This window comes from Oncorhynchus masou, chromosome 4 (genome assembly GCF_036934945.1).
Source record: "Oncorhynchus masou masou isolate Uvic2021 chromosome 4, UVic_Omas_1.1, whole genome shotgun sequence".
NCBI classification, from domain to species: domain Eukaryota; kingdom Metazoa; phylum Chordata; class Actinopteri; order Salmoniformes; family Salmonidae; genus Oncorhynchus; species Oncorhynchus masou.
In genome coordinates, this window is record NC_088215.1 from 5,827,182 (window position 1) to 5,845,209 (window position 18,028).

General features: G+C 41.2%; 1 protein-coding gene across 1 annotated transcript in view; it reads right to left on the bottom strand.

The window, feature by feature from the left end:
• Positions 1–15: 15 nt before the first annotated feature.
• Positions 16–18,028, bottom strand: part of LOC135522098 (nidogen-1-like) — an 80,117-nt gene continuing 62,104 nt past the window's right edge. Inside the window, exons 14-21 of the mRNA XM_064948058.1 lie at positions 17,246–17,482; positions 16,627–16,799; positions 15,517–15,643; positions 12,003–12,174; positions 10,158–10,315; positions 9,188–9,311; positions 6,963–7,075; positions 16–2,445 (exon numbers count right to left, since the gene is read on the bottom strand). Coding sequence (XP_064804130.1) covers positions 2,327–2,445; positions 6,963–7,075; positions 9,188–9,311; positions 10,158–10,315; positions 12,003–12,174; positions 15,517–15,643; positions 16,627–16,799; positions 17,246–17,482 — 1,223 coding nt within the window. The 3' untranslated portion in view covers positions 16–2,326. The remainder of the gene's footprint in view (positions 2,446–6,962; positions 7,076–9,187; positions 9,312–10,157; positions 10,316–12,002; positions 12,175–15,516; positions 15,644–16,626; positions 16,800–17,245; positions 17,483–18,028) is intronic.

Sequence of the window (18,028 nt, forward strand, 5' to 3'; positions counted from 1 at the left end):
AAAAAGTTTAATAGGACAGCTGTACAGATTGTAAATGTCCAATTTTTTTCCCACAGTCGCCGCACAGCTGCACACACAGTACATGTGTTAACCTTATGTAACACTCCTATGGTGGGCTGTCAACCCTCTTATGGGGAGAATGAGGTCATCAAAAGGCACTGGGCCAACTTCTCTCCAGATAGGCTTGTGGCAGTCAAACACCAACAACCTGACGTTAAGCCCAACAATCTGTACATCTTCACAGTAGTAATCAGCTATAACTGTTCATCAAGCGCACCACTGGAAAGGTGTACTTCAGATAATAGGTCTACAGTTGAAGTCGGAAGTTTACATACACTTAGGTTGAAGTCATTAAAACTAGTTTTCAACCACTCCACAATTTTTTTGTTAACAAACTATATTCTTGGCAAGTCGGTTAGGACATCTACTTTGTGCAAGACACAAATAATTTTTCCAACAATTGTTTACAGACAGATTATTTCACTTATAATTCACTGTATCACAATTCCAGTGGGTCAGAAGTTTACATACACTAAGTTGACTGTGCCTATAAACAGCTTGGAATGATGTCATGGCTTTAGAAGCTTCTGATAGGCGAATTGACATCATTTGAGTCAATTGGAAGTGTACCTGTGGATGTATTTCAAGGCCTACCTTCCAACTCAGTGCCCCTTTGCTTGACATCATGGGAAAATCAAAAGAAATCAGCCAAGACTTCAGAAAAAAAATTGTAGACCTCCACAAGTCTGGTTCATACATGGGAGAAATTTCCAAAACCCTGTAGGTACCACGTTCATCTGTACAAACAATAGAACGCAAATATAAACACCATGGGACCAAGCAGCCATCATACCGCTCAGGAAGGAGACGCGTTGTCTCCTAGAGATGAACGTACTTTGGTGCGAAAAGTGCAAATCAATCCCAGAACAGCATCTTCACAAGGTCCTTTTCTGTTGGAGGAAACGGGTACCAAAGTATCTATATCCACAGTAAAACTAGTCCTATATCGACAAAGGCTGCTCAGCAAGGAAGACGCCACTGCTCCAAAACCACCATGAAAAAGCCAGACTACAGTTTGCAACTGCACGTGGGGACAAAGATTGTACTTTTTGGAGAAATGTCCTCTGGTCTAATGAAACAGAAATAGAACTGTTTGGCCATAATGACTATCGTTATGTTTGGAGGAAAAATGGGGAGGCTTGCAAGCCGAAGAACACCATCCCAACTGTGAAGCACGGGGGTGACAGCATCATTTTGTAGGGGTGTTTTGCTGCAGGAGGAACTGGTGCACAAAATAGATGGCTTCATGAGGCAGGAAAATTATGCGGATATATTAAAGCAACATCTCAAGACATCTGTCTTGACATCAGTTAAAGCTTGGTCGCAAATGGGTCTTCCAAATGGACAATGACCCCAAGCATACTTGTTGTGGCAATGTGGCTTAAGGACAATAAGACAAAGTATTGGAGTGGCCATCACAAAGACCTGACCTCAATCCCATAGAAAATGTGTGGGCAAAATGGAAAAAGTGTGTGAGCAAGGAGGCCTAAAAAACCTGACTCAGTTACACAAGCTCTGTCAGGAGGAATGGGCCAAAATTCACCCAACTTATTGTGGGAAGCTTGTGGAAGGCTCCCCGAAACTTTTGACCCAAGTTCAGCAATTTAAAGGCAATGCTACCTAATACTAACTGAGTTTTTGTCAACTTCTGACCCACTGGGAATGTGATGAAAGAAAGAAATTCTGAAATAAATCCTTCTCTCTACTATTATTCTGCCATTTCATATTCCTAAAATTAAAGTGGTGATCCTAACTGACCTAAAACAGAGAATTTTTACTAGGATGAAATGTCAGGAATTGTGAGTTTAAATGTATTTGGCTAAGGTGTATGTAAACTTCTGACTTCAACTGTATATTTCAGGTATTTATTTACAATACAAAAAAATACAAATGTGACTTTTTATCAAATGGATCAGAAAATAATGCCAACATCATTTGTGAGGTTTCAAATACACACAGTAACAACGTCAAAGGACTAGATAGGTGGAAGCAATAGGATAGCAACTCTACCTAACCAACCAGAGAACTACAGTAGAGATCCCTATCATATCCTTACAAACTACCCAATCCTCTCAGATCTGCCAGAGGGAAATCAACAAGGAACTGAGCAATAGAGGCCTAGCGATCTGAATGGATTTGGGCCACAGAGCAACAGGCAGCCGGATGCAGCTTATCTTTCTTCCTCTAAAGAGGAAGTTGGAAGGCACACGTGTCACAACTCCTTTTGTGCAGGTAGCAGGAGAATCTACTGATCTCTCTTCAGTCCTCACAAGTTCCCCTCTACACAGCTTCCGTCCACCACGTCTGGGCACCGGCAGGTGAAGCCGCCGCGGCGAGGTAGACAAAGGTGTGAACAGCCTCCGTTGTTCGAGCAGTAGTTATATGCTGTGGAAGACATTTGGATAACATTACCATCATTTACAGGAGTTTCTAGCCATTTGGCACAATTGTACGTAAATTGTACTTTGATTTCAAATGCACACTACATGTGGTCTGAATAAGAATAAGAGCAAACCCCACCAAAAGCAGCAGTAGGGATATTCACAGTGCTATAACAACATACACAGCTACATACTCGTACACTAAAAACGGTTTAATTGATAACATGTGACATTTCACACACACAAAAAACATTCACTGTATGCTCTAGGAGTGTTTCAGACACCCAGAGTACTTTGAAAAAGACAGTCAGAACAGATTTACACTGTTCTTGGTCCTGCGGTCTTGATTATGCAGTAATGTAAACCAGACTGAGAGCTCTTATTAAAACCTCTGCAGGATCGGTGGGTCCCCATCAGGACGGTTGAGCTAACATAGGCTAATGTGATTATCATAAGGTTGTACGTAACAAGAACATTTCCCAGGACATAGACATATCTGATATTGGCAGAAAGAAATAAACCAATTAGGCACATTTAGGCAGTCTTTATACATATTTTTATACAGAAATAAAATGGTTCTTTGGATCAGCCTAAAATGTTGCACATACACTGCCATCTAGTGGCCAAAATCTAAATTGCGCCTCAGCTGGAATAATACATTATGGCCTTTCCCTTGCATTTCCAAAATGATGGTAATATATATGTGTGTTTTACTAGATCTAATGTGTTACATTCTCCTACATGAATTGAACATTTCCATAAACTTCAAAGTGTTTCCTTTAAAATGGTTTCAAGAATACGCATATCCATGCTTCAGGTTCTGATTTGGGTATGTCATTTTAGGTGAAAATTGAAAAAAGGGTCCAATCCTTTAAAGAAAGAAATATAACAAATAATTAAGGAACAACAATAAAATAACAGTAGCGAGGCTATACACAGGGGGTTCCGGTACAATGTGCGGGGGCACAGGTTATTCAAGGTAATTGAGGTAATATGTACAGTTGAAGTCGGAAGTTCACAAACACTTAGGTTGGAGTCATTAAAACTCGTTTTTCAACCATTCCAAAAATGTCTTAAGAAATTATAGTTATGACAAGTCGGTTAGGACATCTACTTTGTGCATGAGACAAGCTATTTTTCCAACAATTGTTTACAGACAGATTATTTAACTTCACTGTATCACAATTCCAGGGGGTCAGAAGTTTACATACAGTAAGTTGACTGTGCCTTTAAACAGCTTGGCAAATTACAGAAAATTATGTCATGGCTTTAGAAGTTTCTGACAGGCTAATTAAAATATTTTCAGTCAATTGGAGGTGTACTTCAATCAAAAGAAATCACCCAAGACCTCAGAAAAAAATTGGAGACCTCTAGAAGTCTGATTCATCCTTGGGAGCAATTTCCAAAATGCTGGAGGAAACAGGTACAAAGGAATCTATATCCACAGTAAAAATGAGTCCTCTATCAACATAACCTGAAAGGCCGCTCAGCAAGGAAGAAGCTACTGCTCCAAAACCACAATTTTTTCCAGACTTTTTGGAGAAATGTTCTCTGGTCTAATGAAACAAAAATAGAACTGTTTGGCCATGATGGCCATCGTTATGTTTGGAGGAAAAAGGAGGAGGTTTGCAAGCAGAAGAACACCATCCCAACTGTGAAGTACGGGGGTGGCAGCATCATGTTGTGGGGATGCTTTGCTGTAGGAGGGACTGGTGCACTTCACAAAATAGATGGCATCATGAGTTGGAAAATTATGTGGATATATTGACAACATCTGAAGAAATTAGTCAAATTAGTCATATTGAAGAAACATCTCAAGACATCAAGTTAAAGCTTGGTCGCAAATGGGTCTTCCAAATGGACAATGACCCCAAGCATACTTCCAAAGTTGTGGCAAAATGGCTTAAGGACAACTAAGTCAAGGTATTGGAGTGGCCATTGCAAAGCCCTGGCCTCAATCCAATAGAAAATGTGTGGGCAGAACTGAAAAAGCGTGTGCGAGCAAGGAGGGCTACAAAAATGACCTCAGTTACAGCAGCTCTGTCAGGAGGAAGGGGCCCAAATTCACCCAACTTATTGTGGGAAGCTTGTGGAAGGCTACCCAAAACATTTGACCCACATTAAACAATTTAAAGGCAATGCTACCAAATACTAACTGAGTGTATGTAAACTTCTGACCCACTGGGAATGAGATGATAGAAATACAAGTTTAAATAAATCATTTCTTTTTGTCTAAGGTGTATGTAAACTTCCAACTTGAACTGTATATTTCAGGTATTTATTTACAAATTATTTTGGCATTTTCTGATCCATTTGATAAAAAGTCACATTGTATTTTTTTGTAATGTAAATACAGCTTGCAGCTGTGCTTTCCCTTCGTAGTCCGTAATAGTTTGTAAGCCCTAACCCAACCTTTTGTACCTCTGAATTAGCTTTAATGTAAGGCATGGACTGCTGTATGTCTAAACCTCAAACCCCTTGAATCCAAATTTTAAAAAGACTGTCTTGATGAATGGTTAAAAGCAGTTGGCTGGCGGTTCACCATCCTAAAGCCTTTAATCACACAACATCGGGCATCATTTTTCTTTTTCAACATCGGCCGTAATTTCACGACAATTCTGCATGTTGAATGGCCACGGTTCGTCGACACTCATTATGCGATCTACAGCACATAGCCAACTATAGTATAAGTACTTACTATACCACTCATACTGTACACAAATTAAGGCCAGAAAGTAAGAACAGACCCCCCATGGTGGATGGGATCAGACCAGATAAATCCAGCGGGAGCACAGATGTATGAACATGGCAGATGGTGCACATTCCGCCCGACCCGAGTAATTGCATCCAGACCATGTGAGGATATATATGTTGGAAGGTGGGGGGGGTGAACCTCTGCATAGCCAGCTGTAACGTTACAATTATGAGACTGTCAGCTGTATCCATGTACAGCTGCGTATTTAAAGCTATGTATCCAACTTGACTAATTCTGCTTCAGTGCTATATAACTAGTCTAGAACCACAACCATTAGAGCTGGGATCAATTCCATGGAATAGAATTGAACATAAATTCAGATCACGTGCGTGTGTGTTTATTGTATAGACCTACACCAGTGGTCACTTAACCAGTCGATCACCAAACATTTCTGGAGAAAAGCAGACGATAAAGGCATAATGGGTCCCTTTTTTTGTGTTGCGCCGTTGGCGGTAGGTGCACTTGATTCAGAAGCCCTGCGCACCGGGATACAAAGTGTTTCTATTTTGAACCATTTAATTTGTCTGAAAAGGCGAACTGCCTACCCTGTGGACCAGGAGATCTCTGGCGAAATTGAGTGTGCCGACTGCGTTGGCCAATTGGATAGCTCAAATCACTGTGCCTACCTACAGCTTCCATGACCCGAGCCTTTGAGAGGTTTCATGACTTTTAAAACCATGAGCAGAGAGACTGTCAAACAACACAGCAAAGAGCGGCTGTTTTTATGAGTGAGTTCACGTCTGAGTTTTATTCAGCACTGTTAACACTGTTTTTATTTAACACTATTACAAAACATAAAATGTGCTTCTCTCTACTTCCACTCGCGCTGTAGTTGCAATGAATGAGTAGCCAGGCGTATCGATAGCCCTGCGTTTTGATTACTTGTCGTGTCTGTTTTAATATCAAGGAGTATTTCACTTTCTCGGGTCATAGGAAAAACAGGAATTTGTGCCTGAGGCAGATGCAGTGCGACTCGAGTTTCGCCATCAGGTGGAAGACTGTGTCCCGTCTCTCTGGTCAGCCTCAGAGGACAGGAAGGAGGGACCATGAGAGGCAGACCCTCTGCTGACGCTAATGCCGTGTTCAAAACAACTGGGAACTCGGAAGTCTTCCAACTTCAGTGCATTCAAGACAAATGGCAAATCTGAAAAAATCAAGATCCGACTGAACATTTTTTATTTGACCCGCCAACCAACTCAGAAACGCTGGTCTCTTTTTCTAGATCTTTCCGACCTGATGTTCACCGATGTCATAATTTGACCTTTTTTTCAGAGTTACCAGTCTTGAAAGCCTTATGACCATCAGATTCAGGTACCTATAATCAGTCCAGCGAATGATTTACATTTATGCTCAGCTGTGCCTTGCAAGCGCTACACCAACTGATCTATTTTATTATCAAAGCTCGAGTTTTGAAATATAATATGGTCTGAGAATAACAATATTGACAGGCCAGGCATATAGCCAATATGCTGTGATAATGTATTAGGACTACTGCACAAACCTAATTCCTACAGAACTGTTTTTATTAGGTTAATGTTATATTTTTTAAGTCATGTTTAAAAAAAATCAGAGTGGTGGATCTCGGCTTGCTTTCGACTACGAAAGTGATCTTAACTCAGTCTAGGTCAGTGGTCACCGACCTTTTCTATCTCCAAATGGCACCCTATTCCTTATATAGTGTACTTATTTTGACCAGAGCATATAGGGTGCCATGTGGGATGCAAACCAAGGCTATTGAGAGAGTGAGGAAGTGTGAGGAGGCTTACCTTGTGGGCATTGAGTTGGGGTCATGGCAATGCCGTACACTCGTGAACGCTTCTGTGGCAGAAACTCGTCCGTCTCTCTGTCCGTTGTGCGGTCCACGGCTACCACCGCCTCCCTGGCAACATCAAACGACATTATCAGAGCATTTTCTAAACATTCGCTGGGCCCACTTGGTACCACACGCCAACGTTTAAGCCATGCTTAGTGCTATAAATTACTTAAGTAATAATACCGTAAAGCTGTACATTTGGGGGGTATCTGTACAATACTTTACTAATCATATTTGACAACTTTTACTTCACTACATTCCTAAAGAAAACTATCTACTTTTACTCCATACATTTTCCATGACACCCCAAAATACTTGTTACTTTTTGAATGGTTAGCAGGACAGAAAAGTAGTCCAATTCACACACTTATCAAGAGAACATCCCTGGTCATCTCTACTGCCTCTGATCTGGCAGACTCACTAAACACAAATGCTTAGTTTGTAAATGCTGTCTGAGTGTTGGAGTGATCCCCTGGTAATCTGTAAAGAAAAAAGAAAATGATGCCGTCTAGTTTGCTTAATATAAGGAATTTGAAATAATTTATACTTTTACTTTTGAAACTTAAGTATAATTAAAACCAAAATAGCTTTAGATTTTTACTGAAGTAGTATTTTACTGGCCAACTCACTTTTACTTGACTCATTTTCTATTAATAAATCCGCCCCTTTTTTTCAATTTTTGCCTAAAATTACGTACCCAAATCTAACTGCCTGTAGCTCAGGCCCTGAAGCAAGGATATGCATATTCTTGGTACTATTTGAAAGGAAACCCTTTGAAGTTTGTGGAAATGTGAAAGGGATGTAGGATAATATAATACAATAGATCTGGTAAAAAATAATACAAAGGAAAAAAAAAACGTTCTTCTTACCATCATCTTTGAAATGCAAAGGCCAAAATGTATTATTCCAGCCCAGGTGGAATTTAGATTTTGGCCACTAGATGGCAGCAGTGCATGTGTAAAGTTTTAGGCTGATCCAATGAACCATTGCATTTATGTTCAAAATGTTGTATCAAGACTGCCCAAATGTGCCTAATTTGCTTATTAATAACTTTTAATGTTCAAAATTAGGCACTCTTCAGACAATAGCATTGTATTCTTCCACTGTAATAGCTACTGTAAATTGGACAGTGCAGTTAGATTAACAACAATTTAAGCTTACTGCCAATATCAGATATGTCTATGTCCTGGGAAATTCTCTTGTTACTTACAACCTCATGCTAATTGCATTAGCCTATGTTAGCTCAACCGTCCTGTGGAAGGGAAACCGATCCCAAATAAGTTTTAAGGTATATTTACTTTTACTCAAGTATGACAATTGTGTACTTTTTTCACCATTAGTCACATCAAATCAACATTGTCATTAAACAAATGTGGATATTTATGAGACAGTCGCGTTTTTAAATAAATAGTACTCTTTCAAATGGCTATGAGACAGAAAGCATACACCTCAGACTCATAACTTTCTATCATTCATTGCCATAGTTTTTGATGTATTTTCATGAATCTTTTGAAAATGGACAATATACTGACCTGGTGTATACAAATCTGAGCATTTTAAGTAATGGGAAATGGATGCATGCTCATGAAATAGGGGTGTATGAATGAATGAATTAATTAATTAAACAAATCACATTGTATTCGTCATGTACACAGCTTACAGCAGGTATGAAAGGTTATTATTACACATCATTAAATATCTTTAGGCAAAAATTACAGACAGTAGCCGACCAATTAGCAAATTAGAACTCAGATGATTGATATGGAATTAATTTTTATATGATTTAAACATATAAATATATAGAAGCCTATAGTTCTAGACCTACTGTATTTCTATTTTAATGCAGTCATGTTTTAATTTGAAGCAGCTTCACTTGTTTGTAACAATTGCAAAGACATTGGCGACTTTGTATTTCTGGTCAACTTCATTCTGCAGTTATCGTCAGTCACAGAGACAGATAGGCTTGAACATCTTGATTCTATGTATAGCAGAGATTGTATGTGTATAGTAAGATAATCTACAGAAGGGCAGTCTGTAAATAACAAGCATTTTCAAGAGCAACTTTAATAACAATAGCTTTGGGAAACAGCTTGGAGATTTAACGATGCTCCTACTAAGGTTCAAACGATGAACTTAGCCTTAAGATGCTTTTGGGAAACTGGTCCCAGGTGATCATACCTTCTCCAGTCAGTGTAGTAAAGGTTCCTTCCATGGGATACGATGGCGAAAGGATACTGAATCCCCTCCACAATAGTCCTACGGTTCCTACCGTTGGGGTCCATACACTGTACCTTACGAGTACCTGTAAAAAAAATCAAATAAAACATGCAGCAGTCAAACCAACATCCCTGCTGTGAGCACCAGTGGTGTAAAGTACTTAAGTAAAAAAACTTTAAAAAGTACGACTTAAGTAATTTTTTGGGGTATCTGTACTTTACTTTACTATTTACATTTTTGACAACTTTTACTTCACTACATTCCTAAAGAAAATATTGTACTTTTTACTCCGTACATTTTCCCTGCTACCCAAAAGTACTCATTACATTTTGAATGCTTCGCACAGGGAAATGGTCCAATATATGCAAGAAAACATCCCTGGTCATCCCTTATGCCTCTGATCTGGCGGACTCACTAAACACACATGCTTCATTGGTAAATTATGTCTGAGTGTTGGCTATCCATAAATAAAATAAATAAATAATATAGTGCCGTCTGGTTTGCTTAATATAAGGAATTTGAAATTATTTATACATTTACTTTTTTTACTCAAGTGGGTGACTTTCACTTTTACTTGAGTCAATTCCTATTAAGGTATCCTTACTTTTACTCAAGTATGACAATACAGAACTTTATCCACCACTGGCTAGCAACATGCTCCAACTAACTGAGTCATCTGAACTGTCTCAGTACAGTGGGATTTTCCCATGGATTGCTCCATAGCATGTTTAGCTCACAATATCAATAGTGTTAGCATGTTTAGTGTAGCGTCTTTACCTGCATCAATAGGGTTAGCATGTTTAGCATAGCTTCTTACTAGCATCACTTGTGTTAGCATGTTTAGCACACCTTCTTAACAACATCAATAGTGTAAGCACGTTTAACATAGCTTTTTACAGATAGTGTCTGCATGTTTAGCGTAGCCTCTTACCAGCGTCGGCCCAGCACAGTTGCTGGCTCTCAGGGTCGTATGTCAGGCCGTTGGGCAGCCCCAGGTCGTCCTTAACCAAGACTGTCCTGTCGGTTCCATCCATGTTGGACATCTCGATCTTGGGCCCGTCTCTGTTCCAGTCTGCCCAGTAGAGTCGTCTGGACAACAAGCCATAGAAAACATGTTCCTGTCAATGCTTAGAACCATATTTTTAAACCAACAGCTTTAAAAAGGAACACAGCACCAGTGATTTGTGTTGTCAACCCTACGTCAAACCTACAGTGGGGCAAAAAAGTATTTAGTCAGCCACCAATTGTGCAAGTTCTCCCACTTCGCCTGTAATTTTCATCATATGTACACTACAACTATGACAGACAAAATGAGAAAAAAAATACAGAAAATCACATTGTAGGATTCTTAATGAATTTATTTGCAAATTATGGTGGAAAATAAGTATTTGGTCAATAACAAAAGTTTATCTCAATACTTTGTTATATACACTTTGTTGGCAATGACAGAGGTCAAACGTTTTCTGTAAGTCTTCACAAGGTTTTCACACACTGTTGCTGGTATTTTGCTCCATTCCGCCATGCAGATCTCCTCTAGAGAAGTGATGTTTTGGGGCTGTTGCTGGCAATACGGACTTTCAACTCCATCCAAAGATTTCATTCATTGTTTCCTATATACGTCCTGGTCCCTGGTCGTCCTGGTCCCTTTGCAGAAAAACAGCCCCAAAGCATGATGTTTCCACCCCCATGCTTCACAGTAGGTATGGGGTTCTTTGGATGCAACTCAGCATTCTTTGTCCTCCAAACACGACATGTTGAGTTTTTAACAAAAAGTTATATTTTGGTTTCATCTGACCATATGACATTCTCCCATCTTCTTCTGGATCATCCAAATGCTCTCTAGCAAACTTCAGACGGGCCTGGACATATACTGGCTTAAGCAGGGGGACACGGCTGGCACTGCAGGATTTGAGTCCCTGGCGGCATAGTGTGTTACTGATGGTAGGCTTTGTTACTTTGGTCCCAGCTCTCTGCAGTTCATTCACTAGGTCCCCCCGTGTGATTCTGGGATTTTTGCTCACCGTTCTTGTGATCATTTTGACCCCATGGGATGAGATCTTGCGTGGAGCCCCAGGTCGAGGGAGATTATCAGTGGTCTTGTATGTCTTCCATTTCGTAATAATTGCTCCCACAGTTGATTTCTTCAAACCAAGCTGCTTACCTATTGCAGATTCAGTCTTCCCAGTCTGGTGCAGGTCTACAATTTTGTTTCTGGTGTCCTTTGACAGCTCTTTGGTCTTGGCCATAGTGGAGTTTGGAGTGTGACTGGTTTGAGGTTGTGGACAGGTGTCTTTTATACTGATAACAAGTTCAAACAGGTGCCATAAATACAGGTAACGAGTGGAGGACAGAGGAGCCTCTTAAAGAAGAAGTTACAGGTCTGTGAGAGCCAGAAATCTTGCTTGTTTGTAGGTGACCAAATATCTATTTTCCACCATAATTTGCAAAAAAAATCCTACAATGTGATTTTTCTCATTTTGTCTGTCATAGTTGAAGTGTACCTATGATGGAAATTACAGGCCTCTCTCATATTTTTAAGTGGGAGAACTTGCACAATTGGTGGCTGACTAAATACTTTTTTGCCCCACTGTACCTACGTGCTATCTAAACCATGAAAAGGCTAACCTGACAGATTCGCGAGCAAAATCATTCTAGGCCTTAGCGGTTAAGGACAATATATATTCAGCACAAAGAATTTACTGCTTATTATTTAATCGCAAATTTGCATCAAAGGAATCAAAGGAATCAAAGTCAGACATTGTCCAAAGACACATACCCATAGGAGGGGTCAACAACGATGGGCCGGGGGTTCACCAGGTCGGTGTCAAAGAGAACACGGCGCTGGCTTCCGTCCAGTTTGGCCACCTCAATCCTGTCCTTTATGGAGTCCGTCCAGAACATTAGCCGGGCCAGGTGGTCGATAGCCAAACCCTCTGGGCTCTCCAGGTCTGTGGAAGAGAAAAGGAGGATATCATTACGCATAGTTCAGACAGAAACTACAGATTTTCTATGAGGGTCATCAGGGATGGAATTGAAGGATTTTGAGCACTGGCCCGCCAGGCGAATAGACCGCAATTCCTACAAGCCCGGGTCCAAAATCTGTGGGACATTTAAGAAGAAAAAAATCACTAGCCAGCGAGCTAGCTGGGCACATTTTCTACAAGCCCGATATGAAAAATACTATCCTTAGGTTAGCTTTATTTCCATCCCTGGGAGTTATACACTACATGACCAAAAGTATGTGGACACTTGCTCGTCGAACATCTCATTCCAAAATCATGGACATGAATATGGCGTTGGTGCCCCCATTGCTGCTTTAAAAGACTCCACTGTTCTGGGAAGGCATTCCACTAGATTTTGGAACATTGCTTGCTTCCGTTCTGCCACAAGAGCATTAGTGAGGTTGGGCACTTATGTTGGGTGATTGGAGCTGGCTCGCAGTTGGCGTTCCAATTCATCCCAAAGCCATTCGATGGGGTTGAGTTCAGGGCTCTGTGCAGGCCAGTCAATTTCTTCCACACCGATCTCAAAAAATAATTTCAGTATGGACCTTTTTTCACCTTTATTTAACCAGGTATGCCAGTTGGGAACAAGTTCTTATTTACAACTGCGACCTGGCCAAGAAAAAGCAAAGTATTGCAACAAAAACAACAACAGAGTTACATATAAATAAACATACAGTCAATAACACAAAAGAAAAGAAAAATAGACAAATCTATGTACAGTGTGTGTAAATGTAGAAGAGTAGGGAGGTAGGCAATAAATAGGCCCTAGAGGCAAAAATAATTACGATTTAGCATTAATACTGGAGTGATAGATGTGCAGATGATGCTATGCAAGTAGAGATACTGAGGTGCAACAAGAGCAAGAGGTTAAGTAATAATATGGGGAAGAGGTAGTCGGGTGTGCTATTTACAGATTGGCATTGTACAGGTACAGTGATCGGTAAGCTGCTCAGACAGCTGATGCTTAAAGTTGGAGAGGGAGATATAAGACTCCAGCTTCAGAGATTTTTGCAATTCGTTCCAGTCAGCAGAGAACTGTAAGGAAAGGGGGCCAAAGGAAGTGTTGGCTTTGGGGATGACCAGTGCAATATACCTGCTGGAGCGCTTGCTACGGGTGGGTGTTGCTATGGTGACCAGTGAGCTGAGATAAGGTGGGGCTTTACCTAGCAAAGACTTATAGATGACCTGGAGCCAGTGAGTTTGGTGACGGATATGTAGTGAGGGCCAGCCAAAGAGAGCATACAGGTCGCAGTGGTGGGTGGTATATGGGGCTTTGGTGATAAAACGGATGGCACTGTGATAGACTGCATCCTGTTTGCAGAGTAGAGTGGTGGGGGCTATTTTGTAAATGACATCGCCGAAGTCAAGGATCGGTAGGATAGTCAGATTTACGAGGGTATGTTTGGCAGCATGAGTGAAGGAGGCTTTGTTGTGAAATAGGAAGATGATTCTAGATTTATTTTTGGATTGGAGATGTTTAATGTGAGTCAGGAAGGAGAGTTTACAGTCTAACCAGACACCTTAGGTATTTGTAGTTGTCCACATATTCTAGGTCAGAACCGTCCAGAGTAGTTATGCTAGTCAGGCGGGAGGGTGTGGGCAGTTGAAGAGCTGCACTTGGTTATACTAGCATTTAGATTTACTAGCACCATTCTCTGTGCATGGGGGCACTGTCATGCTGAAACAGGAAAGGGCCTTCCCCAAACTTTGCCACAACGTTGGAAGCACAGAATTGTCTAGCATGTCATTGTATGCTGTTGTATGCTTCACTGGAACTAAGGGGCCTAGCCTGAACCATGAAAAACAGCCCCAGACCATTATTCCTCCTCCACCAAACTTTACAGTTAACACTATGCATTCAGGCAGGTATTCGTCCATCATGACTGCCAGATGGTGAAAAACGATTCCTCACTCCAGAGAACGCATTTTCACTGCTCCAGAGTCCAATGGTGGCAAGCTTTACACCACTCCAGCCGACACTTGGCATTCCGCATGGTGATCTTAGGCTTGTATGCAGCTGCTCGGCCATGGAAACACATTTCTTGAAGGTCCTTAACGAACAGTTCTTGTGCTGACGTTGCTTCCAGAGGCAGTTTGGAACTCGGTAGTGAGTGTTACATGCAATGTGTTTCAGCACTTGGCGTTCCCGTTCTGTGAGCTTGTGTGGCCTACCGCTTTGCAGCTTAGCCATTGTTGTTACTAGAGCTGACCGGGGCAGCTCTAGCAGGGCAGACATTTGACTTACTTGTTGGAAACCAGTGGTGTAAAGTACTTAAGGGAAAATAATTTAAAGTACTACTTAAGTCATTTTTTGGGGTATCTGTACTTTACTATGTATATTTTTGACTACTTTTACTTTTACTTCACTACATTCCTTAAGAAAATATTGTACTTTTTACTCCATACATTTTCCTTGATTTATTTTATTGTTTTGGTTAGGTCAGGGTGTGACATGGGTGATGTGGTTTTTTGTACTGTCTAGGGGTTTTGTAGGTTTATGGGGTTGTTTACCATCTAGGTGTTTATATATGTCTATGGTTGCCTAGATTGGTTCTCAAATAGAGGCAGGTGTTTATCGTTGTCTCTGATTGGGAACCATATTTAGGCAGCCATCTTCTTTGGGTATTTCGTATTATCTATGTCTATGAAAAGTTGTATGTTTGCACTCAGTGTTTATAGCGGTCACGGTCGTTTTGATATTTTGTTTGTTCAGTGTACTTTGTGCTTTTTTTCATCTATCATTAAAAGGATGTATTCACATCACGCTGCGCTTTGGTCTCCTCACTACGACTTTTGTGACAGTACTTTGAAAGACTACCAAGACAATGGATCACAATCCGTCATTTGTCCATGTTGTTTCACACATGTCAAAAGATGAAATTGATGGAACTTTTGTTTTTTGTTTACACATTATACTATATTTCATGAATAAGCCTTTATAAAGGCTTTACATGTATACACATAAGTCAATTATGAGAAATCCATGAGAAATAAAACATGATAAATGAAAGGTTAACTATTATCATTCTTGATGCGTTTCATGGACCAGGCTAGCTAGGGTTGAGCTGATCTCAGACCAGTGTACCGCTCACCTGTTGTGACGAGAGAGATTGTGTCTCCTCCCTCCAGACTGGCCTGAGACCTGTGTACTAAAGCAGTTGTGACGAGAGAAATGGTGTCTTTTTCCTACAGGCTGACCTCAAACCTGTGATCAGCTCACCTTTTGTAACGAGAGAGATGGTGTCTCCTCCCTCCAGGCTGACCTGAGACCTGTGTACTGCTCACCTGTTGTGATGAGAGAGATGGTGTCTCCTCCCTCTAGGCTGGCCTTGCTGATGGATGGCCCTGTGATGTCTGTCCAGTACACCATCTTCTCCACACAGTCGTAGGCCACAGCGATCGCCACTCTGTCCTGGGAGCAACACATAGTGACAGAGGGTTTTATTGATTTATGGTTTATTTAGATCGGGACAGATACAAAACACATTGACACATTGAATAGACCAATTTTCCAATACACTTGGCACCATAGTAGTGTGTAGCTGGCCTGGTACAAAAAAATAATCCTTGTGTTTTCCCTTCTTAACTGCTAATTGGAAACCATTCTAGCGTCAGAATATAGGATGTCACACATACACTCAATGGAGCCCCTGTTTACACCAAGAGAACATTGCAGTACTGTTATAAATGTTTTCTTTATCAAGATTGTCAAATTTATGTTGCAAGCAGAACAGGAATTACTTCAATAGTGTTAACATCTCGCCCCACTCATTTCAGATGGGGTTCAACCAAATGACATAAGAAATACACAATGTTACATTACATTTCAAAATGGCAGAATGCGGTTAGCCAAACAATTGAAGCATTTATGGGGAATCACTCTGTTCTGCCAGACCATTCCACGCTAGTGAGAAGAAAGAAGAAAAGCCTGAGGACGAGTATGGATGGTCCGACTCACACAATCAGGAGATTGTTCAAGTGGCATTTGGGACATTCCAGAGAGTGGGTACGTGGACCCACGACACCCATCAACGCACTCTCAGTCCGGCTAAAGGAAACATCTGACATGCGAGGAAGAGATGATCACATGTGAGGAAGAGATGATGAACTATTTTCATTCAACCTAAGACTGAGGGTCTTAGACAGCTCTGGCCATTTGGTGAGCGGCCATATCGACAAGGCGTGGTAGGCCTGGGCTTACAGAGGAGTGAGTTACTGACAGAGTGAATCACTCACCCGAGAAGAGAGTGAGTGAGTGAGTTAAAGTTAGTGAGTCAATAAGTAACTTCCCACAGTGCTTGTAGCAAGTGATGTGCAGTGCTTGACTGAATGACTGACTAACAAACTGACTCGCTGTCTGACTGAGAGGTGAGGTGCGTCAATGTGGAGCCTCACAGGCAGGTGCAGCAGGGCTTTGGCCTCCCCTTTGTTCATGCTGTATCCGTCCAGGGGGATTTGCTCGATCTTCCCGCTCTGGGCAAAGAGCAGGTGGGTCCCTGGGGCCACAGGAGAGACATCCGGCCTGGTGGTGGGTCCAATCGGGGGAGGAATAACTCCCCGGTCAATACCTGTCAAGGAAGGACAACTGAAGTTACATTGTCATTTCCCACAGGGCACAGGCGTCCTATCAACGTCTAGTTTTGATTTGCATATGATTGAGTTTTCAACTAACCTAAATTAAATGTGAAATCAACAAAACGTTCAACAATGCCATTGAATTTAGGTTCAAAGTTACTTTACTTTGATTACTTTTTGCAAATCCAATCAGTTTTTCACGTTGATTTAATGTCATCACATAACTTTTTTGTTGAAATGACGTCGAAACAATGTTAATTCAACTAGTATGTGCCCAGTGGGTTCCTAATGTATTTTTATTTAGCATGCGGGTGCAAATGTTGATTGTAATGGAATAGACATGAGTGCTATGAGTGCATGAATATGTTGAATATGAATATTAAAGGTACAAGCCAAGGATGACCAATCGCCTCCTCGGTCTTTTGAGGCTGTCACTCACACAAAGGTCTTTGGCCGGGGCCAGTTCTAGTGTTTGGGATCTCCTGACCATTGCCGTCCACACACCAGCACTGCCCAATGCTACCGTGGCACTGGGTAGGCTCGTAGGCACCATGCTGGTCACAGGTAGGAACGTACTGACTGACGGCAGGGCGTGGGTGGAAGAAGGAAAACGAGCCTGTGTTGGAGGAGACCTGGATGCTTTCTCTGTCTCGCTCGCACTGCGTCTTCTCATGCTCTGGAATAAAAACAGAAAGATGACATGAGAGAAGTAATAAAATAAATAGAGGAAATTAAGAAAATAAAAATGATCCTACATGTCTTTTAGAAAGGTTTCTAAGAAATTGCTCTTTCTTTTTAAAGTGCTGTATAGCTTTGGTTTTAATATAATCTCCTTACTGTGACATGGCACATGGCAGTTCAAAACTAAAGTTACTTGCCCACTACTAATGTGGATAACATGGAATAAGGAGAGAGCCGATGAGCATATGATTTAAATGTAGAATCATTTTTGCAGTCACGTAAATCAGACATAGGGGACACGGTGACATCTGGAATATAGTGTCTCGCTGAAAGACTTATTCCCAGGGTATCTGTCCGGTTAACCACAGACTAGCAATCAACAAAAGCCACCAAAAAAAGACAACTAGTCAACGATGGGAACGGTTGTCTCTGAGGAGGCAAAGATCAACGCAGTCTTTGTCAGATGGTCGTCAACTGTCGAGATGCGAGGAAGACAACCAGGACAACTCTCACAGGGTCCAGATGCTACAGTGTATACTAC